General features: G+C 43.6%; 1 protein-coding gene across 1 annotated transcript; it reads left to right on the top strand.

The window, feature by feature from the left end:
• Positions 1-1,769: 1,769 nt before the first annotated feature.
• On the top strand, positions 1,770-27,077 carry TM7SF3 (transmembrane 7 superfamily member 3). The gene is made up of 12 exons (XM_028747037.2): positions 1,770-2,083; positions 13,906-14,063; positions 15,311-15,461; positions 16,137-16,257; positions 17,247-17,412; positions 17,807-17,984; positions 18,123-18,209; positions 19,603-19,683; positions 21,174-21,326; positions 22,165-22,262; positions 23,290-23,452; positions 24,025-27,077. The coding sequence occupies exons 1-12, from the start codon at positions 2,011-2,013 to the stop codon at positions 24,285-24,287; spliced, it is 1,692 nt and encodes a 563-aa protein (XP_028602870.2). The 5' UTR covers positions 1,770-2,010; the 3' UTR covers positions 24,288-27,077.
• The last annotated feature ends 701 nt before the right edge of the window (positions 27,078-27,778 follow it).

Raw genomic sequence — 27,778 nt, 5'->3', positions numbered from 1 at the left:
GTGAACATGGGGTAAGGCAATCCTGCAGATATATCCTGGCATTTGTAAGCTAGTGTGATTAAAATGTCACTATTCAAATCATTTGTTGATAGAATTAGACCTCTAAATAAATGTGCTAATCTTTAAGGTGCCACAAGAGTCCACTGGTTTTGATAAATTATGTGGCTGCACATTGCAGTCTCCCCTTGTTTGTGCATAACCATCTCCAATCCACAAAAGCTTATGCAATAATACATTTGTTAGTATTTTAAGATTCTACAATATTCTTTTGTGGTGTTTGCTGCAACAAACTAACCCAGCTTCCCCTCTGATTGGCAGTAGAGAAACAGATGGAGCTGCAAGAGCTTTCAGCCTTTGTACACGCACTTGGAGTAAATGTGTGCAGGACAGGGCTGCACACAGCACAATAACATGGTGGTAGAGAACATGGTTTACATGCAAAAGGTCCCAGCTCTAATCCCTGGACTCTGCCTGAAACTTGCAGTCAGTGTTGGCAACATTGATCTAGCTGGACCAATGGTCTGACTTAGCGTAAGGCAGTTTCTGACATTTCCAATTTCTCAGGAAGTTCTGTTGAAATCAGATGTATTATGAAAGGCTGTGAAAAGGATGCTGCCAACCTCTGTATAGCTCATTCGGTAGAGCATGAGATTCTGCACCTGTTGAATTTTTGCAAATCACGCAACTGTTAAAAGCGCACACAAAAAATGTCTTTCAAGAAAAAACACACAAGACTAATTCTTTCTGCACTTACTTGCTAGGAAGAATCACTGATCTCTGCAAGATTTACTTCTGAGAAACCTGTATCTGACAGGGCTATTACTATGGAGAAAACCTCATTCGACTCAGAAATAACTGAGCAAACAGGGCTGAATCTACACACATACAGTATATAAAACGCTGTGAAAATGCTTTTATTAAAAAACATTTAAAAAAATATATGGAATTTTTCATTAGCTCACCCACACCATCTAGTGTCACATTTATATAATGCACTTAAAACACACTTAAAACGTGTGTTTGTGCTGAAAAAGATGGCGACTCTAATGAGTAACCACCAGCCTCTTTCAGGGCCCCTAAACCTGCACATCAGCTCAGGGGGTAAGCCCCACCCAGCATAATCGATCGCAAGACTTGGCGCACATGCACCATTTGAATGGCACTTGGAGGGAGGGTGGCCCCCTCCGAGATGGGTGCAGCCAAGAGGGGGCAGATCGCCTGAGAAACACCTCAACCACTTTGGCTGCCCCCCCCCCCCAGCAAAAACCCTGGCTACGCCCATGCCCCCCAAGGCCCCAGCTCCTTCTGCCCCCTCCCTTGGTTTTCTATATAGCAGACCCTTCGGAGAAGTCCCCCTAGTCTCGCCGCCTCCGGCGTCCCCTGCCAAGAGATTTTCTTTCCATAATGCAAGGCTGCATTTCCCCCTTCCCACCCCACTTGCTGGCGGATTAGTTATTCCCCTCCACGCTCTTGAAGCAGGCAATCGTTTTTAATTTTGTTAAGGTGAGCTGAATTTCCAAGCATTTGGCATTTTGGGTGAGGCGGCGGCGGCGGCGGCATTCCCAGGCGCGGCGAGAGATGCAAACAAAGCAAGCGGGCTGCCATTTTTGGGAAGGAGGGTTGCTGCAACCTGACGGCCGCACTGGCCCCTTGGCCAAGCAAACTCCACGGGACGGGGGGGGGGGTTGCGGTTCTTGTCTCTGCGCCAACCGGCGCCTCGGCGGGGGCCGCCCGCCCCGCGGAAGAGGGAGGCGGGGCGAGAAGGGCTCCCTCCCCGGAAGTGAGCGCCTGTTGCGCAGCCGGAGGGTTTCGGCACCGCGGCGCGTTGCAGGGCGAGGGAGGCGCGCCGGGGAGCAGGGATGCCACTCCGCGCTTGCTGCCCCGGGTAGAGCCCGCTTGCACCGCGCCCCCATTCCCCCCCCCCGGCTCGTGCTGTGTCTTGGTTCGTGTGCATGCGATCCCTTGTCTCGCGCTGCGGATCCTCTTGCGCGCGGAGAGGCGGCAGACACCATGGGGCTCCTCGCGCTGCTTCTGGTGCTCGGGTGCTTCTACAGGTACGAAGGTGCAGAGGACGCCGCGGCAGGTAAGGCCACAAAGGCTGATACGTATCTAATAATCCTGTACCCACTTTATCTGGATTTGCTCACTGACCAGACAAGTTAAAGATGGGGCCACATATGGCTTCGTTTCTGGGAAACGGTCCCCCGTTCCCCATGCCTGTTGCACGCCCGAAGTTAACGGGGTTTGGGCTGGATCTTGGCTGGAGGGCTCGTGGCTTAAAGCTGCTTTCCTTCCAAAGGGATCTTAGTGTAGAAGAAGCCGGGAAGGGCTGTCTTGTTTCTCAAAAACAAGAGAAACAAGTCAGCAAAGCAGGCTGTGTGCGCCTTGGACTGATGCTGTTGTGTATGGATTGGGTGTTACTTAATTCAGCTAAAGCAAAGGGAAATCCCCTCCATGGGTGCAAGGAGAGTTGCTTTATCTAATCGGTACTGTGTTCTGTTTTGCACATTGTGCAACAACAAACTGAGTTTGCCACCAGGTGTCCTCTCAACCTGGCTCCTTCATATGGTTCACTGTCTCATGTGTGTTTGTCACATTAAACTTTTGGAGGGGGCGTGTATACACACACCCACACACACACCCACACACCCTAAAATGTAAACCTTAAAATGTTATGTATGAAGAAACTGTAACCCATATACTGCCAGGGTGGAAAACCCCTTTTTGGCTTCAGGGCTGCATGCCCTTCCAGGAACCCCATACCACTGGTGGAAGGGGACAGAGGCAAAAGTGAGCAGATAAATTGCTGTAAATTGTACCTTGGTACAGCAGGCAAGCTTCTCCACACTCCAAACACACCTCCCTCTAGCCGAGATCCAGGCAAGCGGAAGGAATTATTGGAGTCCAAGGACCCATTCCAGCCAGACATAAAGACTCAAGGAAGCTGCAAGGAGGGCCAGGGAGGGGGCTTCCTTGGTTTTGGCTGGCAATGGGAATATAGGCATTAGTTGCCTGTATTACCCATGTCAGCTGTCTTCCAATGGAAGCAAAGCAGTCATGGGAATTGTAGGCTTTAGAAGAACTGGTCATGTGTCTTCATAGTTTGAGTCATGTGCCTTGGCATCTGTGCAGCGTTCTTGGTTCCCTGAGCTGATGAACAAGCATGTCTTTTATTGCTGAGACAAAGTTTTAAGCTCTGCTGTGGATAATGCAGAAGGAACAGCAGCAAATGTGTCATTGGACGCAATTACATTATATGTAAACGCTCAAACTAGTTTTGCAGCTCTCACTGGTTTGTCAGAGTTCTTGCTGCAATATTGCATGAGCTTTGATAATGGTCTACAGAAGAACAACTTAATTAATATTAGAAGCAAGGAGCATTCTTACAGCTTGAAGAATGTGGCTATTCTAGGGCCATGGTATTTTGCAATACTGTACACAGCTGGTAACCTAAACTGCTTTTCCTTTGACTTCAGAAGGCGGAAGGTTGGCAGTTCAAATCTCCATGATGAGATGAGCCCCCATTGGTTGGTTCCAGCTCCTGCCCACCTAGCAGTTCAAAAACACGTCAAGTGCAAGTAGATCAATAGGTACCGCTCTGGCGGGAAGATAAACAGCGTTTCCATGCGCTGCTCTGGTTTTGCCAGAAGCAGCTTAGTCTCTGTTGCAGTTCATAGAATTTTGGAACCATTTCTGATTGCTGAGCCACTGGTTACACCAGGAAGGATAGGTTTTCTATCTTAACACCTCTCCAGAGCTGTCTTGATGACAAATAAAAGGAATGCACATTGGAGAGACTCATTTGTTTTCCAATTCCAAAAAACAGAAACAAAACCAGAGTCTAAAAAATAAGAACAGGAGAAAAGCCCTGCTGGATCAAGCCAGTTGCCAACTAGTCCAGCATTTTGTTCTCAGTATCCAGCCAGATGCTGATGGGATGCTTGAAAACAGGTCCTGAGTGCAACAGCTCTTTCCCCACTTGTGATTCTGAGCAAATGGTATTCAGACAGTGGAGGCAGATTATAGCCTTATCCTCTATTAGGTTTTTTTATCCTCCTTTAAAGCCATCCAATTTGGTGGCCATCATTACTTCTGGTGGGAGCAAATTCCACAGATGAACTATGTGCTGTATTGGTATTTTAAAGCAAATTATTTCTTTATGTTTAAGTCTCTCTTTTGACTTTTGTCATCTCATTCCTGACCAAAGATGAGCAAAAGCAGCAGAGCTGCCCATTTTATGCTACTACCTTAACTTCAGGCAGGCACATACAACTGATAAGGTAAAGGTATTCCTGGATGGTTAAGTCCAGTCAAAGGCAACTGGGGTTGCGGCACTCATCTCGCTTCAGCCCGAAGAAGCCGGTGTTTGTCCGCAGACAGTTTTCCGGGTCATGTGGCCAGCATGACTAAACTGCTTCTGGCACAATGGGACACCGTGACGGAAGCCAGAGCACACAAAAACACCATTTACCTTCCCGTCGCAGCGGTACCCATTTATCTACTTGCGCTGGTGTGCTTTCGAACTGCTAGGTTGGCAGGAGCTGGGACAGAGCAATAGGAGCTCAACTCATTCTAGTTTGCCCCCAACCTCCTCCCTACAAGGATTAACATTGAGACTGAGGAAGCTGGCAGGCAGTGTCACCCCCTGGACTGCATAGATGTTGTTGAACTACAACTCCCATCACCCCTAGCTAGCAAGGCCAGAGCTCAGGGATGATGGGAGTTGTAGTCCAACAACATCTGGGGACCCACAGGTTGAGAACCGCTGGCATAGACCATCTTGGTTGTGAGTCCTGGAAAACCTGCTCCCTGCCTGGCAGGCCTTTTCCTACCTGGCCCGGGAGGGCAGGGCCCTGACTGATTCCAGCTACAAAAACTCTGCAGGAGTGATGGCGGCTTCACCCAGTGCCTCATGCAACCAGGGCTCATGCAGCTCGTTCCTCCCTCTGTGCGCCAGGCACAGGCAGCGGAAGCACTGGCAGAGGAAGAGGAGTGCGGGGGGAGCACACCGCCCCCCCCCCCGCAGCATGATCCTGGTGGGGTGCCATCACAGCTGCACCCCCACCCCCGCAGGCAGCGTGCCACTCCCCCAGGATGCGCGCCATGCCCCTGGGATGTGCGCCAGTCCCACCCCCGCCTGCTCTCCGCCCCCCCAGTGCTGAAGCAAAAAGCTCCGCCACTGAGTGGAAGGACTCAGAGCGGCAGCAGTTTCACCCATGATTACTGCCTGCTGAAGGCGCCATTGCACTCTGGCCCTCTAACCAGTCCTGGGCGATGTATCCAGGATGCAATGTGCTGGGAAGCAATTTATAATAGTAGTGGTATTTGGTTTTGCGTACAGAATTTGTTCTGCATTTCTTACATGGCTTCCTTTTGGGAGATGTAAACTACTTAAGTTTCTGTTGCAATATGAAGGGTACAGGCCGCTCCCAATTTTCGCTCCGAGGGTTACGCTCCGAGGCACCAGGCATTTAAGTGAAAGCGCTTATATTTGAAACACCATTGAAAAAGCCGGCAAACGCCCTCTAAACCTCTGGAAACCCTTGAAAAACTCTTTTAAAAATCAGCAGCACTTAGCAAGTGCCAAATTCCACCACAGTTGCTCCCTCTAAACCTCCTTGTTTAAACTCCAACCCTCCACAGGCCTCCACAGTCAGTGTAAGGGCTCCTGAAAGTGCACTTGCAAAGTGGGATTGCTAGGCGCTGTTTTTTGTGCCTGTTTTGCTCTTTCTGGGCTCTTTTAGGGCCATTTATTACATGTGAGCAGTTACACCTCAATTGGTCGTGCATAAATTGGTTGTTACCTGTATATAAGTTATAAAGCCTTGTGGCAATGGAGGCTTTAAGCTTCCTACCAACTTCATCAGAGGGATTGTGGGGGACTGACAAGGAGCAATTTCAACCTCAGTCAGCATAGTGCTTTGCTTTGCACTGTACCACAGGTGTGATCACACTTGTTATCTGTTGCACGCTCTGGTGCTGGTTTTTTGGGGAGAGGTTCTTGCCCAAAGTTCATGTGTATCAGTTCTGCTACCAGACGCAGGAGCAGGTTGCTCATCTTGCTGTGTGTTAACACCAGGTCTGATTTTAATGTCATTTCACTTCATAGAAATATCGAACTAAACACAGCCCTAAAAAGGTAAAGGTACCCCTGACCATTAGGTCCAGTTGCGGATGACTCTGGGGTTGCGCGCTCATCTCGCTCTATAGGCCGAGGGAGCCGGTGTTTTTCCGCAGACAGCTTCCAGGTCATGTGGCCAGCATGACTAAGCCGCTTCTGGCGAACCAGAGCAGCGCACGGAAAGCCGTTTACCTTCCCTCCGGAGCGGTACCTATTTATCTACTTACACTTTGACGTGCTTTCGAACTGCCCTACAGTCACTCAAATATGATACACAGTGTATTGATCAGCAGTTTTCACAAATGGTACTCACGTTCCAAAACAATCTAATCAGAATTATGCCTTGCTCAGAGCACATGAGTTATATAGGCTGTTCACAGATTAATCAACGAAAGCACATGGAGCAACTGAAAAAAATGTGACAGCCACACTGTAAAGGGTTTTCTTTGCCTTCAGTGTTGTGAATCTTTGAAAACCCTTGTCAAGTAGAAAAGCAGAGAATGTGGAACGAAGTAATCTTTACTGACAGAATGGTGCTTTATTTGGACAGTGCACTTGGTACAAAGTCATTTGAGGCCAAATTCAATAGTATCCCTTGTTATGTTAGCTATAGAAAATATCTTGTCTTTTTGAAACATAATGAACACCATCCCCAATCAGTTAGGTATGCATCTGGCTCATTAGAACGAATGGATCTTAAGAGTAATTGTGTACTTGTGTGACTCTGAATAAATCTCATTATTTGCAATGGGTTTTTGCATTGCCTAGCTGCCCTTGGGATTATATTTTGTGTATAAGCTCAGTGTGCTTTTCAGTCCCTGAAGTGAACTAAGTACTTTTTCTGTCATGCCTTCCACAAGTGTTTGCACTAGTTTGTCCTTTGACTTTGGGCAGTGGTGCAATACAGAAAAGAAGAATCCTTTCTTTGGTACGAAATCCTGTCGGTCACTCTTCTTGAATGTGAAAATGGCTCCTTGGCTGTGGTAATCTGCCTGCACTGCCCCTTACCAACACTCTATTCCTCAAAGTGCCTTTTAGTTTTCATTATCACATTTCTGTGAAATACATTCCTCATTGCATGTTTTCACATGAAGAGCTATGTACAAGTATTATGTGTTGTTATCCACTTTCAAACAGGAAGAGGATCTACAAATCATTATTTGGTTCACTAAAGGTCTCTCACACAGAGTTCTGTGGTGCTGTTTTTCAAATATGTGTCATGCCAAGATTCATGCCATTTTAATGAGCAAGATTCAGTTGTCAACTTTGACAAAATTAAAAATGTTTCACACTCAAATAGGTTATAAGCAACTGTTACTGTTGGTAGCCCAGAACTTTAGCAAAGAAACTCTGGTTTGTTTAACATCTCATGATTTAGGACAGGGACTCTGGATAAAGTATTTATCTCTCTCTCTCTCTCTCTCTCTCTTTTAAAGTGCTGTATAAAGTGGCTGTTCTCTGAAAAACCAGCACAGTTCAAGCCCAAAGTAGGGCATTTCCTGTGTACAAGAGACTTCGAAAAGGCAGGCATCAAGGAAGTGGCTCTCATTCCAGACTATGCTTGCCAATCCAGCAATTTGCTTATGCACTAAGGAGAGCTGATAAATTCAATGAATTTACAACTGCCCTTGATCTCAGACAGCAACCCTCAGAATCACATGGCTTGGATAAGGTTCAAGTAATACAAAAATAAAATAAAATAAGGCATAGCGATGATGCAAGCTTTCACTTCTTTTTTCTTTTAATTTTATTTCTCATTTTACAAATATTTTAACAAAAAAGCAAAATCTTTACATCATCAATCTGCTTTCCCCCCAACTTCCCTCCCCTCCTTTCTTTGGTTACTTATTTGATATCTTTTGCTACTGCATATCCCGTTCAAAGCTTTTTACTAATTCCCCCTTTGTATTCCCTTTTCATTATTTGTTACTGCAGGTGTTTGTGTCAATCCTGCTAATGTTTTAGGTTGTTTACAATACATCTTCAAATAATCAGTAAATGTTCCCCATTCTGTTTTTAAAAGTCTCTCTTCTTGATTTCTTATTCTTCTGGTAAGATTTGCCATTTCTGCATATTCCATCAGTTTTAATTGCCATTTTTCCTTCATTGGAACTCTTTCTTCTTTCCATCTCTTGGCATAAATCAATCAGACAGCTGTAGCATACATAATCTCTTCCCCTGTACCTAAAAGAAAAGCTTCTGTTTTTTTTTTAACTAAAGTTATCTTCAACATTTTTTCCAACTCATTATAAATCACTCCCCAGAAAGCTTTTGCTACCTTGCCTGACCACTACATATGGAAAAAGGTACCCCTCCTCTTTACATTTCCATCAGGTATCTGATTCCGACATACATTTTTGCTGATTTAGTAGGAGTCAGATACCATCTATACATCATTTTTATCTAATTTTCTTTTATAGCAGAGCATGCTGTAAATTTCAAATCCACATTCCACAATCTTTCCCATGCTGCCATTTCATTATTAGGTCCTATATCCAGTGCCTAGTGTATCATTGATGATTTCACCTGTTCATCTTTCGCTTGCCATTCTAATAGCATTTCAGACATTACTTTTTGACTCTTCTCTAGCAGGTCCTTTTCTAGTTGAGAGGTTTGGTTTGTAAAGCCACTATATTTGCCCAACTTAAATAACTTCTTAAGTTGATAATATTGTAATCATCTCATTAATATTTCTGCTATTTCTTCAAACCTGTTTAATTTGATCTTACCTTCCTCCTCTGTTAGCAAATTTCTATATGTTACCCATTCATCACTCATATTTCTTTTTTTCACCATTATGGTTTCTATGTGTGACAGCCATAATGGTGTTTTCCTTTTCAGCAAGTTTTTGTATTTATCCCACACTTTATATAAGTTTTTCCTAATGACAAGATTCATGAAACTTTTATGTATTTCAGTTTTTCCATACTACAAATATGCATGCCAGCCAAATCTATTATCATGTCCTTCTAAATCCAAAATTTGCAACTTTTTAATGTTAACCACGCCTTTAACCAACAAAGACAGGATGCCTCATAATATAGTCTTAAATCTGGCAGGGAAAATCCACCTCTTTCTTTAGCATTTATCAAAAATTTATGTTTTATCCTCCATTTCCCCCCCCCCCCCACCAGATAAATCTTGAAATATATTTTTGCCGTTCTTTGAAACATCCTGTTTTGCCAGTTACTGGAGCAGTTTGAAATCAAAAGAGCATCTTCAGTAATATGTTCATCTTTATGACTGACATCCTTCCCATTAACAGCTTTCACTTCTTTTCCGAACTCTTCTTTCTAATACAGTGGTACCTTGGGTTACAAATGCTTTGGGTTACAAACTCCGCTAACCTTGGGTTGTGAACTTTGCCCCAGGATGAGAACGGAAATTGCATGCCGGCAGCGCGGCTGCAGTGGGAAGCCCCGTTATCGAAAGCGCGCCTCAGGTGAAGAACTGTTTCAGGTTAAGAACGGACCTCTGGAACGAATTAAGTTCGTAACGCAAGGTACCACTGTATGTGAATCTGCTATTGGAATCAAATAGTGATTGAAGGCCACCAGCCACCTCTCTTAACCACCGTGAAGGCAAAGCAAAAAGTGATGAAGGGCTGGAATAGGCATCTCACTAAATGAAAATAAAGCTCCGCTTTTGGTTTAGTAGATCTTCAAGAAAACACGTTTTCCAAACATCCCCATCTAGCATAAGACAGTGAAAGGCGCACTCCCCCCATTGTCTCCCAAGACAGACAGGTGCCAACAACAGAACCTCACATGCTCATTACAAGGATTATAGGTAGCTATTTTCAATATGGAAGGGGATACATTCATGAATATAGAAATTGTGGTCTGTTGCCAAAGCAGTTGATCAAAGTAGGGGGTGTGGAAAGGGGACTAATATATCCAAATGCCTCTTGATTTGTGCAAAACAGACAGCCCTTTTGGCTGAGCCATGACAGTAGGCAAAAGAATACGCTCATCTAGCCTGTTAAATTGCTCAAAAGAGAGGTGTGGAAAGATAAAATTGTAATTATTATGTATGAATGCAGCACTCATGACCTACACTCACATTTTATGTTCTGCAATATTCCTTCACACCTATTTTGAAAGCTTTGTCATGTGCTTGTGACGAGTGTGCTGGGAAAGTAATGATTAATTTGTTCTCTGCAGCATATATCCTTTGAAGAGAGATAGGCAGAAGATTGCTCTTGCGGTATTTAGTGCTTACATAACATCACCTTAAGGCATCATAAACTCTTTGAAGCTAAGGACTGCTTTGTACTTCTCAGAGAAGAATTATAAATGCCTCAAATCTCAAAGGTTTCAGAAGAGCAGGGTTAAACTGGTGGGGAGGAAGAGAAGTGATCCCTTTAACATAGTCTGTATGTTTAAAATTGTGCAGTTCCAAATTGAAATAGAAATTAACTTGCTTTAGTCTGCAAAGAGCAGAATTCTGTTTTACCTGACTTGGTTTTAGAGTATGAAATTGTCTTTATTGTATTTTAGATAATTTTTTAACTTTATGTTTGTAAGTTGCCTTGAGTCTATTGTGAGGTGTATGTTGCTAAAGAAATACGGCCAACCATTGTAATGTGGCCATACAAAAGTTGATTTCACTGGATGGAGAACCTCCTCTTCTCTTTCTTTCTTTCTTTCTTTTGCCACCTTCCTGAAATGGCCAGATAGAAGCGGGTGCACAAGCCACAATACATGGTTGGAGCCTGTTTGATGATAATGGGGTGCAAGCTGTGCAGGTCTAGGTCAACATAGGAGCCACAGGACAAACCCACAACGGAGCTTCCTGCACCAGACCAAAGCAGGAAGTGTGAAAAGAAGAACCTTGAAAAAGTAACCTAAATGGGAGATGTTCTGCGTTTTCCATGTTGCGGACTGTACAATGTTTGCATATCCCATGTTTTTATATTGAGGTTGGCAGTGTTAGAAACTCAGCTATATAATCTAGGCTCCTTAACACTCCTTAAATCAAGGTTACAGTTGCCAAAACAGAATGTCTACCGTATTTTTTGCTCTATAGGACGCACTGGACCATAGGAGGGGGGAAGGAATTCTCTCCCTCTCTGCGCAGCACCCCTTCAGCGAAGCAGCAGGAGAAACAGAGCCCCTTCCATTTCTCCTCCCACTTCGCTGAAGGGGCGCTGCGCAGAGAGGGAAAGCTGCGCAGCGCCTCTCCAGCCAAACCAAGCCAGGAGAGCAAGAGGTATCGGTGCGCACCGATCCCTCCTGCTCTCCTGGCTTCAGCGGCTATCCCTGAAGCCATGGAGCCTGCATTCGCTCCATAAGACGCACACACATTTCCCCTTAATTTTTGGAGGGCGAAAAGTGCATCTTATAGAGCGAAAAATACAGTAGTTGCCGTTTTTGGACAAGACGGCTCTCAAGTCTTGTTTTTTCAAAGGATTGACTGGCTGTGATTGATTATCAGTTAAACATTTGGCTAGTTCAGATGACAACCTTGAGCTAGGTTAAGAACTTTGAGAACTTACAGAAGAAAAGTCACTTGATCCAGGAATATGGAAGGTTGGCCTAATCCAGGCATGGCCAAACTTGGCCCTCCAGCTGTTTTGGGACTACAATTTCAATCATCCCTGACCACTGTTAGCTAGGGATGATGGGAGTTGTAGTCCCAAAACAGCTGGAGGACCAAGTTTGGCCATGCCTGGCCTAATCCTACCTCTTTTTCTTAAAGGTGACATGGACCATTCATAATGCAGGAATATTCTACACAGAATAAAACTTCACCAAAAACAGAATAAAACTTCAAACATGAAAAACTTCCCTAAACAGGGCTGCCTTCAGTTAATTCTTTATGTAATTAATGCAAATTTTTTTCCCCTTAAAGTGTTAAGTACAAAAATGCTAGTACATCAAACAGTAATATCCTAACATCTTCTTTAAAAATCATTATTTTAAAAATCATTATTGCTTGGTTTTGTGGCATGTTGTAAGGGCCGAAAGGTTGGAGATGGGAGTGGAGCTGAGAAAATACATTTGACCATTAGTGACTAAAACCCCAATGAAGAGGTAGATAATGGTGTGTCCTCCAGATGTTCTTGGATTCGAGTTCCTATCAGCCCTTTCAAACATGGCCAGTGGCGAAGGATGGTGGGAGTTAGTCCAGCAACATCTGGAGTGCACAATGTTGGCTAACCCTGATCTATTGGAGGAACTGCTAATGGACCTTGAGAGTGCAGGCATCCCTCAACTTGCGTGTGTTCTACTCACAAGCGACCACTTTTATGCAGGCCCCTTTTCTCCTGCTCTGGAGGGTAGGACATGAACCAATGGCTTCAAGTTACAAGAAAGGAGATTCCAACTAAACTTCAGAAAAAACTTTCTGACAGTAAGAGTCGTTCAATTGTGGAGCGGTCTCACTTGGGAGGCAGTGGACTCTCTTTCCTTGGGGCTTTATAAGTAGAGGTTGGACGGCCATCTGGCATGGATGCTTGAGCTTCCAGCATTGCAGGGAGTTGGACTAGATGACCCTCAGGGTTCTTTCCAACTCTACAATTCTAAGATTTTATTAAAGGTCCTTACAGCATAATGTAATTTAGTTTCATATGATTAGGCAATTATAAATAAATGAGAATAATGCAGTCAGATAAACTGGTTTGGGGTAAGATACTTTGGTCATAAAAACAGGCTACATCCAAGCAATCCTACTTAGTGCAGATGCTCCTTTTTCTTTGGCCTCCCCGACTGATGTACTTAATGGTGTTCCCAGCTGAGGACATTCATTTCATGACTTTCCCTCATGAGTGCTTCAGGAAGTGTGCTGGTCAGGGAGATTGTGGAGCCCTGTAGAAAAAGCAACACGAGAATTTTTTTAAGTGTTAAGAGAACACCCACACCTCTCAGCCACCTTGTAAACATTATTAAGGTAATCACCCGAAAGCCCCTAAAATTTTCACCAAAATTCTCCCACCCATATCTAACTTTGTTTCTTATGAGGGAAAAATGGCTGAGGCCAGTTAAATAGCTCTGACTGCTGGGGTATCTGGGTTAAGATAGGGCTAGCTCTTGACTGTCAGTTGAATTTTGGCCAAAAATGTCAATTAACGGTGATTGACATAAGTAGCAAAGAAAGTTCTTGTATTTACAAATTGATGGCCTTGCAGAAAACTCCAAGCCTTCCGAGAAACTTTACAGAGTGAACATGCCTTGACTCAGGGAATGCAGTGGTGCAGCAGTTGTGTCCTGTGTTAATATAATGGTTGCTTGTGTTATTTTGTCATGAAGCATGGTTCCTCCACTCTGTCCACATTAGAATTGCATGCAGTTGTAGCACAATAACCAGCTAGGCTTGGCCATGTGGCTTATTTCAGAAGGAAGAAGTTGGAACTAGAAGGCTCACTGACCTCTCCAAAGCCTGGCCCACTAGAGTTTCTAGAGCAGGCACCCCCAAACTCGACCCTCCAGCTGTTATGGGACTACAACTCCCATCACCCCTGGCTAACAGGACCAGTGGTCAGGGATGATGGGAATTGTAGTCCCAAAACAGCTGGAGGGCTAAGTTTGGGGGTGCCTGTTCTAGAAAATAGGTGGCGCCTTGTGACCCAGACTTCTGGAGGGCTGATGAAAAAGTAGTTAGGATGACCAGTGACCCAATGGAAAAGGGAGGCAACCATTTAAACAAAGACAGTTCAAGGAACTCTTTGACAATATTTGACCAGTCAACTTCACCTCCATTCTTGTAGGCTGCTGGTTAGCTGTGAGTCTTCATCTACTCAAGTCAACTAACCAGTATCACTTGCTTTCCCCCTTTTAATGCAGGCCCTCTCTTGGAGCTTTCTTTGGGAAAATTTAAGAATGTCTTGCTGAACGAAACCATTCCAGCTGAAGCAGTGTTGAGGAATATTGACAGCAATGTGACTGTCATTATCTTTCAGATCCACACCCACCACAAGAATGTGACTATCTCCTTTGATAAGGTATCTGAATTACTGCTTATTAGCCCTTGTGATGTTTCAGTCACTGTCAGGACTGGGCGATGTTGGGTTTTCAACATCACGGTGTATCACCAGCCAAACTTCGCGGTTTGGTGATGAACCATGATGTTGAAATAAGCTGCATTGGCCCCAGACCGTGAGGCACAGGGTGAAACTGCCACAGCTCTCACTGTGGGAGCTGAGGTGCTTTGACTCAGCGCCTCGCTGGCTGGGGCCAATGCAGCTGGCCCCAGCCTGCTGCTTGGCTGGGGGGCAGAAAAGCTCCTGCCTCCAGCTGAGCTGGGACTGGGCAAGCCAGCAGGCCACCTCTTCCCGAAGACAGACCTGGCAGCAATACCCAAGTGCATGGAGCTTGCCAGGCTCTGTGCGTTTGACTGCCTTCGCCTGTGCAGGCGTACTGCCTCTTTCCTCCAGGGGCGGAACAAGCGGGGGGGGGAGGGGGGCGATCTCTCAGCTGGGGAGCCTCCTGGGCTTCGCATTCCCCAACTGAGCAGCCGTGATCCTGATCCTGCTCTCAAGCAAGCAGGAACACAATTAGGGCTCTCTCTGCTGGGGAGGGGGAGCACTCTAACGGAGCCCCCACCCCGCCAAGCAATTTTAAGAAGCGGAGGGAGGAACAAGCAATGCAGATTGCTTCTCCCTCTGTGGTGGTATGAGGGGTAGACCGCCATGATAGCTTCACTCAGCAGAACATTGCTGGTGAAACCGCTCCTGAGTCCCTCTGTCTCCAGTGCCAGGCTGGAGCTTGTTTTTCCCTTGGCATGCTGGGCGCTGGTGGCAGAAGGACTCAGGACTGGTGGTGGTTTCACCAGCGATATACTGCAGAGTGAAGCTGTCATCACGGTCTGCCCCTCATACCCATCCTGGGTGATATATTTATATATTGCCCAGGCCTGGTCGCTGATCTAATACTTGGTTCACTTGCACTGGAATACCCAGCATCAAGTGGAATAATGGACACATTGTGTGGACTGATAGGTAGGTTCAGTGGGATCTCATGAACTCTGATGCCCTTCAATTCCCTGTTGCTGTATCTGCAGAAAGCCCAACATCCCTGTTTAGGGGCTCTTGTCAAATATTCAGTAGCTGACAATTGGATTTAGTGATTGCTCTCAAAATGGGCAATTGGACATTACTCCAGCACCCTGCAATCTTATGAGAGCATGCACAAAAATAAATGTAGCATGTTGCAGCTTTTAGAGGTACTCATTAATCTCTTTGCTTCTTAGAAACCTTCCAGCAACAACTCTGGGGCTGGAACAGACAAAGGACTGGTTTCTATCCTTCGGCCTCTGCAGACAGTGTGTACGTGGTACTTGCAAGCTGTGGGTGCTGACCAGGTGTTGAGCACAGCTGTTTCTTTCTCTTATGCTGAAAGAGGTAAGCCATCTTATTTTTCCTGTAGTCAGGGTCAAAATAATGTGTGGCGTTCTCCAAGGCTATCCTCTTTGAGCTCCTGTGTGTAATACAAATTTTGTGCCTTCCAGTCTCCCTGCATAGAGGAGAGTGAAGGTTTGGGAAATCAAGCAGAAATGCAAAACGTCATGTCTTGCTCTCTTTTCATCCCGTTAAAAAATCCTCCTCCATTGTATTTCTTCATCCAATTTTATCTGAGCTTTTAATTTTCCTGGCCTGTAGCTATTTAATTCATTCCCCTCAGCTTCTCAAGAACCTCCTGCAGACTTTGAGAACGCCACACTTTCTACCTTATGTCACTTTGGGCTCCCTCTCAGAACCAGTTTTTAAGTGCAATCCCACTTGAAGTCATGGTTTTCCTTCACTTTTGACGGAACCATGGCTTGGCCTGGCATATCTGTAATGCAGAACCATGGTCTGGGGTGGGGAGCAGAGAGATCACATGTTCATGAAGCTGGTTCTTGAGTTGCAAACCATTTTTTGCTGCCATTATGATTGCACCGGCTGAGTAACAACGCTTCATGCAACAGGAGCCTATTCACTAAAGCAGTGAACATAAGACACAGTATCTTACTTTTAACAGCTGATTGAAAATGTGTTACTCCTTTTTATTGAAGTCATTTGACTCTTTCTATTTAGATCCAATCCCTGGAGGCTGCAACATGGAATTTAACTTGGAAATTGACCCCAATATTTATTTAGAATATAACTTGGCTGAGACACACATTAAATTTGCCCCAGCAAATCTAGGATATGTGAGGTATGTATCTTCCTCTTAGATGGTGACTTATATGGGTTATTGTGTTTCTAGACTTCCGAACAAAGTTGTTTTAGGTGAGTCTGCATCATAATCCTAAGGCATACCTGCTTTCTGTAGCCTGAAAGGAAGGAATTAAGGTGGTTTTCAGAGCTAGACTAGCCATTTTTGTCCAGAGGACTGGCAGTATGCAATCTATGATTTTTTTTTTATCCTTCAGACATATTGGGGTAAACCAAGGCCGGTTCTTGTAGTCAGAAGGGGTGGGGGTAAGGAAGAATGTAGACTTCTAACCCTTAGACTTGCAAATAAATGTAAAGGCAATTGCAGAAAATGGTAATTGAAGTAATTATATGTTCAGTCATATACATAATAAAATAACAATTCTGGGTAGGCTTGCTTTTGTTTGTTTAAGCAGGCCTACCCAGACATGTAATTTTATTGTGTATATTTTTAATAGCACCTGCTTTCACTTATATTTTGATAATTCTTTCGGTTCACTTGCTTTTATAATATGATTTTATCAACATTTTAAAATAACAACCTCGCTATACCGTTTAGGGGTTATAGATGATTAAGTGGTATATTAATTCTGCTAAATTAACAAGCTGACATAAATACTCCAAAATTAAAATACATCTTTTATCAGCAATCAGGTTTTTTTTTTTAATGGTAGAAGTAGCAACTTTGCAGTCCTCTTGAGATTGGGTAATGACCCACCATTCGAAGCCTCTTTAATAATGGATCTGCAGTAGATGGGAAGGAAGAGGCTTCAGCTTAACATTTTGTAAAACAGAATTTCCCGATTATTTACTGTGATTTGTAACTTTGGAGCTAGGCTTTTTGCCTGTGGATCGCAATAAGATATATTAAACCGTTCTGCAATGTATGGGAGGGAAGTAGCTATTGGCGCTACAAACTCTAGCCTCAAAGCAAAGTGTGAAAATGAGCCTAACAAATTCAAATAAATATTCTCCCCTGCAATTTTCCAGAGGTACAAACCCACCATTGTGTGATTTGGGCAGTAGCTCTAGGTGGCGACTATCTTATGAAGTCTATCAGTATTTCTTGCCAGAGAATGACTTGTCTGAAGCATCGTTTGTGAGCCACATGAGAAAGATGTCTGAAGTGCAAAGCATCAGAAGGCATGGCACTAAAGTAAGTTGTGCACTTTCAGTGTATGAATGATTGGCGCTCTGCAGATCCCGTGGTGTGACTGTGCTAATTTCTTCAGTCCGTTTTGAATGAAGATTTCTTGAAGCCTTTTGTAGTCCATGTTTGCGGTGACTTGCTTTAATGATATTTATTATTATTATAATGATAGTTATTGTGCTAGAATCTTTTTTGTGTTTTGTTGTTTTTATATGGCTTCCAGTATGTCAACTGCCTTAGGAGACTCTTCAGTCAAAAGTGGGTTATCCTTATTTCAATAATTCAGAGGGCTAAGAAGCAACACCCAACTTGTCTCTAAAACTTGAGGTGTGGGGAAAAGTAAGGCATGTGTACATAACCCATCTCTTTTGTTCCCTTACTCTTTATATGTCCTCCACAGATGATGACCTTAGTGAACCAAGACAAAACTGACTTGTACTTCTCCTCGCTTCCTGGTCAAGGAGTGATCTACAATGTCATAGTAAAGGATCCACTCTGGAATACCTCTGCTGCCTATGTGCCTGCTCATACATACATGTGTAGCCTTTCTGGCTTGGTGGATAACTGCTCCTCTCTTAGTAAGTCATTGGAATGTATCTATATCATCCTCCCAACTCAGTGTACATAAGGGGACTTGGTGGTCATTCCTTGGATGAAAGTTGCACACCGTTGCCCCTGTTTAATGGCATATCATGAAATGTTCTTTTCTTTTCTAGAGAGACTCTCCACCAAAATATTTTTCACTGTGCTTGCTGTCCTTGGCTTCTTCATCTGTTTTCATGGACACAGATTCTGGAAAACAGGTACTGGTTAAGGAGAAAATGTATGTCTTACAAAGTCTTGGTTCCCAGCACAATTGCATTTTGCCAGTTCTGATCCCTGCAGGTTAGTTTAATTGATGAGCTCCATTACGATGTGTTGTTTTTTATATTTTGTTGGAAGCTGCCCTGAATGGCTGGGGCAACCCATTCACATGGGCAGGGTACAAGTAAATACTAAGAATAATTAATAATAATATCATTATCAGCATTTTTATTACAAAAATAGAGAGCAGTGTGCCCAAAATACGGACTGCAGAGGCACCGCTTATCCGCTTCCCCAATTATAATAGAAAGCATACTTAATTCTTATAGCCAGGTATCTAAGGTTGGCTCATCAGGCTGTTTTTGGGCTAACCACATTCCCTTTCCCCGGCCCTGGTATTGTATATGAGGGGCATGGGAAAGTACAAGCTGTTGGTAAAAGTAAGAAGAATGCAAGAACTCTTAATTTGCATTCCTGGATTGAATTTAAGCCAGCAATGCAACTGTGGCTTTAGTTGCACCTGAAAAGGAAGACCTCCCCACCCACTTTAGAAAGACTGAAAGGGAATTATATACTCCCTGTGTTACTGTATGAGTACCAAGTCACTAATCTGTGGTGATTTGGGAAAGACCATCCCAGAGCTGGAAGTTACAGGTAGCTTCTTTTATGGTAGGCAATTCTGTAGTGTCTCCACATCAGGAATGATCAAATGGTCAGTTACAACCCAGTGTGTGTGTGTGTGTGTGTGTGTTGGGACTGTTGCCTTGAAAAAAAAGGTGAAATCATATACAGTGGTGCCCCGCAAGACGGAAAACCCGCTAGACGAAAGGGTTTTCCGTTTTGGAGGCGCTTCGCAAGACAAATTTCCCTATGGGCTTGCTTCGCAAGACGAAAACGTCTTGCGAGTCTCGCCATTCCCCCCCGCTTTCCCCCCCTTTTTCAAAGCCGCTAAGCCGTTAATAGCCTTTTAACAGCTTAACCGCTAAGCCTTTAATAGCCGCTAAGCTGCTAAATCGCTAATAGCGCTAATCCGCTTAGCCGCTAATGGGGTTGCTTCGCAAGACGAAAAAACCGCTAGACGAAGAGAATCGCGGAACGGATTCTTTTCGTCTTGCGAGGCACCACTGTAGCTTCAGGAATACATTGGTGTTGCAGAATGGCTCTTGCTAGTTCCATTGCCTCAAAAAGTGTTCACTGGCTTATTCAAGGACATGACAGTGGGCTTTATCAGTTTTTGAGTCCCTGTACGTATATAGGTGTCATGGCAGTAAAGGTTACATGCCCAGGTTATGGGGTGGTGAACTTGTAGAACTCTTTTAAATCCAAATAGACCATTCTCATTCAAAACCTGGAAAATACTGTTTTTTAAAATATATTAATTTCCCCTCTTAGATTTATTCTTCATGGGCTTCATCTTTACGGCATTCTTTTTCTTCATAACCATTTCGAGAACATCTGCTCTCAGTTATGATGGTAAGCAGAGACAAGTATGGATTTATTAATACCTTGGAAATGTTTGTTTGAAGACCAGCATTAGAACATAGGTCCTCTTGTTAATATCACCTGGCCAGCTTGATGCTGTGTACCTTTCTGGTGTGATTAGCAGTTGCATCTCACTCCTGGATTACTGAACAGTGACTAAAGAAGACTTTTCAAGTAATACTGAAAGGGTCAGTGCAGTGCATGGCTAAGATTTAAGGATGCATTAGAATCAACAGAAATGACTTTTGTTTTTTCCTTAAGCTGGTACTAATATTTGTGCTAGGAGAAAGCAAAGCCCACATTACATCTATAAATCTGTCAGCATTTCTTTCAGTTAAAGGTCTGAGCTGCAGAAGTTTGAGTCCATAAGCCATGGCTGTGTGTACACTTCAATTCCATTGCCCTCTAGAAACAGCCTGGCATGTGCAAGTTCAGAACTCAGTTTCCTGAATATTTTGACTCTCACTTTTAAAAAAACCAAAGGTTCTCACCTTTCTTGCTGTGAAGATATGTGTGAAAGTATGTGGGCGGTGGCTGCTGACACTCAAAACCAAAGAGATGGTTAAGTTATTATTTTCTTTGCTTCGGTAAGATTCAGTATGTTGCATAACTTTTTACCCTTTGCCATGATTAGCAAAACAAAAATAAATCCTGGAAAGAAGATAAAATGTAATAAACCATGCAGAAAGATACAACCAAGATTTATTTCCATTTTTTGTAGCAGAATGATACCAAATGAATTGTGTTAGCGTAACAGATGCACAGTTCTTTATAGAGGCTGATAATTTTTTATGCTAGTAGCTTCAGAATCCTCTTTGACAATCTCATATAGCCAGTTGAAAAATTCAGGCAAATGTAAATCCCATTGTTGCCTTGAAAAATTTATATTTATTTTATTTCTTGATTAATAAGAGGAGCACAGGTAGTCATGGAATAAGTAGCTAAAGCTACATGTTACATTCATAATTGTTTAGCTGTTCTTATTTTATCTGGAAGCAGCCTTGGGTCCCTGTCAGGGAAACAGACAGGATATAAATAAACACCATCACTACTACTACTATTACTATTTCTGTTATTCTTATTTCTAGTGCTGTGTAGCTGCTGATTTCCCATGAATGATCCTGCACTGCTGTGGTTGCTCAAAATGTTACTTGGGCAACATGGTTAATCAGCAACCCTTTAATTTCACTTTTCTTTTTAAACCAGTATGGAAGAGTCCAACATGCAGCAGGAGTCAGAACAAAGTCTTTTAGGACCCCAGAGGCTAATCCACAAAAATGTATCCCATAATGAATGTGTTAGTCTTTCTACCATTCTCTAACACTCCTTGTTTGTTACAACAAACTGGCACAGCTACCTTTCTGGGAATGTGTTGGCATGGATTTTTAAAAAATCAAAGTGCATTTGCACAGGCGAGGGTGATGTTGGAGAAACAAGCCTCACTTTCCCCTCTTCTTCTTCTCCTTCCTTGGTCATCCCAGTCAATCTTGGTCTTACTGCAGTAGCTGGAGTTCTTGGAGGTCTCCTCTTGGTCGCTTACTGGTGGCGATTTGGCTTTGTGATCCTCTGTATGTTGATTGTGGGGCTTGTGCTGGGCTTCCTTGTCGCCTCTACAGTTTTCTTCACTCCAATAGGTATGTCACATAGTTATGATTCCTATGAAATGTGAATATGCTTTGTTACTTTATGAAGTTTTGTGTTGCGATTACTCTTGCTGTCTTTTGCTTTCCACTGATTTAGGCCTGAAGAGAAGGGCGCTACCAGTTGCACTTCCGAGAGCAAAAATATTGTATTAAAACAGAGTATTGCCAATTTAATTTCTGTCCTTTTGAAAAGGCCTTTCAGGGCAAAACCTTCCCAAGGTGGCTTACAGCAAAACTATCCTGTATACTAATGTCGTAGAGGCAGAACTGCTACATAAAAAGAAGCTACACCCTAAAGTATTCTGTATTATTTACAATGGACTTGTGTAAGAATGGTCATATTTTATATATTATTTTTCTAAACGTGGCAAATCTTGTGCTGGTTATCTAATAGGAGTTCAGATGTACTTCAGCAAATGTTTTAACAAGAATACACTTTGAGGAAAGTATTGCAGCCAGCACTTGGCAATTAGTTTGCTCCTCAGTCATCCCGTTAAATGCAATTATCTCAAAATAATGGACTGGGGATATTGGCCTCCAGGTGCCTATTGCAAGATACTTCCCTGTGTGGGCACAGTTTTGAACAGTGATAAATGACTTTGAATGCCGCCTGGAATTGCATTTAACTCACATTCATCTGATGCCTTCACACACTTCTAGGTCAGAAGGGTTTCCTTTCTGACAGATAAATGACCACCCAGATCTGCTTTTTTTAAGGTGTATGCAATTTTATCTTGTTTTGAGCTTTTAAATTTTGCAATTGGTGTTTTTGTCTTGATACTGGTCATTGACTGTAATAAAATGATTTGACTTGACTTGACCTTCACAGGAGACTATAAAGTTTTCCAGGATGATGCAGTATTCTGGGTGACCTTCTGTTGCATTGCCTTGATAGTCCCAATAGTTTTTGTTGGATACCCCAGAGTTGTAAGTACCTTATTTGATTTTTTATAGTGTAATTGTTTCAGCTTCTGTTCTTGTACATTTTGGAGTGATGGTGGACAGAATGCTGTAACTAAACTTTTCCCCTTTTGGACATAGTTGTGAAAAACCAGTGCTTGCTTGTAAAGGTAAAGGGACCCCTGACCATTAGGTCCAGTCGTGGCCAACTCTGGGGTTGTGGTGCTCATCTCGCTTTACTGGCTGAGGGAGCCGGCGTTTGTCCACAGGTAGCTTCCGGGTCATATGGCAAGCATGACTAAGCTGCTTCTGGCAAACCAGAGCAGCACATGGAAACGCCGTTTACCCTCCCGCTGGAGTGGTACCTATTTATCTACTTGCACTTTGACCTGCTTTCGAACTGCTAGGTTGGCAGGAGCAGGGACCGAGCAACGGGAGCTCACCCCATCACGGGGATTCGAACTGCCGACCTTCTGATCAGCAAGTCCTAGGCTTTGTGGTTTAACCCACAGCGCTACCTGCATCCCTAGTGCTTGCTTACTCCCTCTCATTTACATTCTGTTATGCATATGTTACATATCCAGGGAGACAAACTGCTGGAGGCAAGCTTTTGATATATGAATTCCTGTTTCATTATGTTTTCTTTCCCCTACCCACCCACACAATTCCCACAGCCCCACTTTGTTTTATGTTTAATTTTTTATTACTGTAATTGTTCGCTGCTCCAGGAATACCTTACAGTAGAAGGACAGTTTCTGTTAATAATGACCCATCCTTGGTGAATTGCATTGGCTCAGCCTGCCTACATTTTGCCTCTGCTTAACCTCTGCATTTCTAAGCAATTCAACTTTTTGTTCTGTATGCCTCCATGAGCTACAGTGGAACCTACAGGAGTTTTCCCTTATGAAAGCCATGCTCTAAAAAACCCCTACAAAACACTAATTTGGGGATGGGGAATTTGTAGCTGTCTAGATGGTGCTTTGCAATCTTCTACCTTCATAGATCGTGGCCAGCCTCTTTTCAAAGCCATTCACAGTCTGTTCTTTCTCTTTAGCTGAACATCTTGACATGTGGCATCATAGGGTCCTACACCGTAGTCTTGGCTACAGCATGTTACTTGTACACAAGTCTCTCTTACATTAGCATCGACCTGCTCCGGAGGATTCTAGATGAAAACTTCAAAAGAGCTTTCACCAATGTGCCCTTTCAGCGTAACGGTAAGTGTGTCTTCAGATGAGTGAGTTCCTTGATTGGAGGCTTGCAACTGAGAACCTCAGAAGAGAAGTTAGTAGCAACCATGAAGGCTTCAAAAAAGCTTGCAGGCTCATGTTAAAGTAGAGGACAGAAAAGAATTGTGCCTGAAGAGTGCCGTTGCAGATACACTTAGCTTAGCACTGCATTGGATGTTCCAAACGGATGAATGACTAGGCTGCTCTTTCCCAAGCTTCTGGGTCTTGGCCAAAGAGGTGCATGTGTTTTGTCCTGGTTGGAGATGAATACTCTGTACCTTGTCCCTTCAGACAAGACTCAGCAGCATACTGGTCTTCCTTTTCACACCTTTATGGAACATCTTAAGTCGCTCGAGGGTGTGGGGCAGAGTAGCAGTTCCAAGGCCTTTGTGGGGGAAAGTAGATGTGAAGATGGATTTCAAAAAGCAGGTGTAGGTTTTAGAAACTGTAAAGGAAAACTGGCCTGGATAAGTAAATGAGGTCTTGGGCTGGCTTACTAAAAGAGAAGGAAGAGATCCCACTTCAGTTGAGACTTACCTATTGGTTTCTTCATCTTACAGACATCATACTCTTGGCGGTTTGGGCAATGCTGGCCATTGGAGGAATAACGATACAGCTGCGCAGAGAGAAACGCGAAGCCCCTTTTCCACCACATCCCTACCTGATATGGAGGCGTGAAAGAGAGCGCAGGATAACTAACATCCTAGATCCAAGTCACCACGTCCCTCCCTTGAAAGAAAGAATTCATAGCAAGCTATCTCAGATCAAGGACTTTTTCCAAAAAGAGCAGCCAGCAGGGGAGAGAACACCACTACTCTTGTAAACTGACATGCAGCTGGGAAGACTTGGGAAATGGAGGCAGAGATTTTTCTGGAGCCAGCAGACACCCAGCGGTGCTGAGAACTTCCTCTGTCACCTTGCCTTGCTAAACAGTTATAAGAATGAACTGGAAGAAGACCAACACTAGTTTACTTATAGTAGTCCTGCTTGATGGTTTGCTGTGGCACACAGGCACTTGCATCTGTTGGTAGTTCGCTGCAAGGATGGAGTATACATATGTGCAATGTGTGAAAATAGGGGGATGGGTGGGTAAGATGGGGAGAGAATGTAATGGACAGATGTGCAACTTCAAAATCTTGAGAGATGGAAAATGGACACTTCAGGCACACGCATGGTTCTCTTCAAGCACAGTACACCCTTTTAACAAGTGCCACATTTTGAGCAATCATTTCTGTTGTACAGACTATGGCAGGAAGGGGGGAGAATAATTGGAGACTGACTGCATATGGAAAAACAGCCTCTTGCTGACCGTGGCACTATTAATTCTAAACTTGCACAGTTGCTGCTAGCCAATACCTTTAAGATGTCAAGCTGTACTAAAATATTTTTTGATCATTTAACAGGTTAGCTTGCATTCACTTTCTGTGTGTGAGAAAATCAAGTAATTTTGATTCCAACACCCAAGAGGAGAAAAAGCTTTCTGAAAGTTTAGCACTCAATTTTCTACTAGGCTGTTAATCGAGTTGTAGTGAGTGGTGGCTGCTAAGGCTGGAAAAAAGGATAATCTCTTGACGCACTTTGAAAGGTTGTTTTTATTAGGATCTGTGGTGCAAGACACAATGAGTATCCTTTACAGCACTTCAGTTGCTTAAGTTCCTTTTCATATTGCAGTGTTTGCCACTATGCTAATTGTCACTGGATTTTTTCTCTCTCTCCTTTTTAATATTTGAGAAGAAAAGAAACCCCTAAACCCAGTTTGCAGGCATTTGGGGACACTGCTGCTCAGAAAGATGTAACAGACATCTAGGGCAGCCAACTTCCAGAGCCTTGAGGGTGGGGAAGGAAGGGCAGATCTTGGGTAATTTGCCTAGGAGTCCAGACCAGATCACCCTCAGCCATGATGTCACTTCTAGGCTTAGAGGAGTGGGAGTGGGATGGTCCCCAAGCCTATATTTGGGACACCGAGTTCACAGAAGAGGATTCTGGAGGCAGAGGAGAAAACGGAACCATTTAAACTCCTGCTTGTGGCCATATACCCATTTACTCCTTGCTTTGCAGCTCACGCAGAGTTGCCCCTGCCTCTGTGCCTCTTCAGCTTATCAATTGGCCCTCCCCAATAATAACCCTTTGGCTTGGAGTAATGCAGTTATACGTAAAGCAGTTAGTTGAACATTATACCAGTACCTTATTTGACGAACACATTTCCGGTAATGAACTGCTCAAACCACTTGTGTGGGTGCAGGGAGCAAAAGTGCTGTGAAGCATGATAAACATCCAGTTTAAACCTGAAGTGTGATTGCATTAGTCAATGTGCACCCAGGCCGAAGTCTTATTCTCAGGGCTTTTTTTTATCGTGGGAGAGGAAACTGGTGTAGGTGTCTGGCTTGGTTAGGGTTTTAAGATTCCTCCAGTGTTTGAATTGGGGTTCCTGGTCTTCAGAAGGCAGCCAGCAGGGAGAACTTGAGCAGGTGTGTTTGTCCTCTCATTGCTGCAGCGTTAAAAGCTGTGCCTGTAGATGCACACAGCTATCCAAGGTGGAGGAGCCCCATCACTGCAGGACCTGGCAGTATGTGCATAATCTGTATTTTCATTTGCAGACAGGTGGTGTAAGAACAGAAGACTGTTTTCTATTATCTCCCTTTTCTGTTCAAACACAACTTGTCTGTATAGTGAGGATCCGTTGCATTCCATGTTGATGCTCAAGTTGCTTGCTGCTTGTGCCATTTGTATATTCTAGCAATAATGGTGTTGCAGGGTGGTAGAAGGTTTGTTGGCACAGACTGCATGGACTGCACTCACTCCTAGTCCAGGAAAGCTGCTGTGGTAGGACACCTTCTAAACAAGAGCACATCTTGGAAGGTGCATATCTAAACTTACCTAATTTTAAATATGCTTTATTTGTATCTCAGGCCCCTAAGGCCGCTAGCTAGAAACCGGAGATGCATTGCACCTTTTACAGTTCTCCATGTGCAGGAGATGACCCGGTCCATTCCTCCCACATACGTTCAAACTGTGGATTATATGACGTCTGCTTGCACTATGGGACTTCACCTTCTCAAACTCACTGCAGTACCCCCGTAATCTGTTCTGAGAATGCATGGATTGGGCTGTGTGCATGGGGGCGGGGGCTGCAGTGAGGGGGAAGAAGGTGAAGTCAATTTGTGGGGTGCTGGATTCCACCTTAAGTTATTTAGCTTTCTGAAGAGCTGTAGGACATTCTTGTGTCAAACAGACCTTGATACTTAACCTAAACCATTTTTAGATGCAAGAAGGCTGACAGTTGAAAGCAATAGTTGGTGGTGGTGGGAAGATGGAAAAGTCCATAGTTCTTGGCAACTAGACAGATTATTTTCATTTTAATGTTGAAAAGTAGAAGCTGTAAATGAAATATACTGTGTCCCCTTCTATCAAGGGCAGCTTCATTTTACTAGCTCTCTGACCTTTTTATACTGAGAATAATTGCTGCCTATTGGCTGCTAAGGCCACACTTTGTTATAAAGCAACTAGTTCCAATTGCTTTGGTTTTTATAACTGCCATTATTTACAATGCAAAGAAACAAAAAACAAACCCATTTTCTACTCCTTTTTATAATAAAGGTGTACTTGAAAGGTGTGCTATTTGTATGATCTCCCTGTGTGTGTTACCCTTTAGGGCAGTGTTTCCCATCCTTGGGCCTCCAGCTGTTTTTGAACTACAATTCCCATCATCCCTGACCACTGGTCTTGCTAGCTAGGGATCATGGGAGTTGTAGTCCAAAAACAGCTGGAGGCCCAAGGTTGGGAAACACTGCTTTAGGGACTCATCTGTGTGTCTGAGTTCATTCTGTCTCATGTTTTTTATCTTGAAGGGAAGGGCAGCTTATATGTGTTTTTCCAAGTGAAGGAATGGCAAATACAATTCCTGCTTTGTAACTACTACAGCAGTGACTGGCTTCTGTATGGAAACTTCCTGTGCATTAGGATCAAATACGCATCAGTGTGCCACTGGAGTATTAGTTGATGGCCTCTCAAACTCTGTCCTTAAATCTACTACATATATTGCATTTCATGGTTACTGGTCGTACTTCTTTATTTCTATCCCAACATTTTAGGGCAATTTCTCAAAGGCAGTTTTGCAATAAAAATGTTTACAAAATGGCGTTCAGTTGTTTTAACATCAGATAAAGTGCATATTAAAACATTTAGCAGAATAAAAAGTCTTTAGGGGACCACTAAAGGGGTTGGAGGGGGGAACCAGAAAGGTGGAGTTATTTTGTATTTATCAACATTTAACTAGACAGTACCAAAGGGGGTTACAGGACATAAAAAACATTA

This window comes from Podarcis muralis, chromosome 10 (genome assembly GCF_964188315.1).
Source record: "Podarcis muralis chromosome 10, rPodMur119.hap1.1, whole genome shotgun sequence".
NCBI classification, from domain to species: Eukaryota; Metazoa; Chordata; class Lepidosauria; order Squamata; family Lacertidae; genus Podarcis; species Podarcis muralis.
The sequence above is the reverse complement of the archived record's forward strand: the minus strand, read 5'-3'. Positions and strand labels throughout refer to the sequence as shown.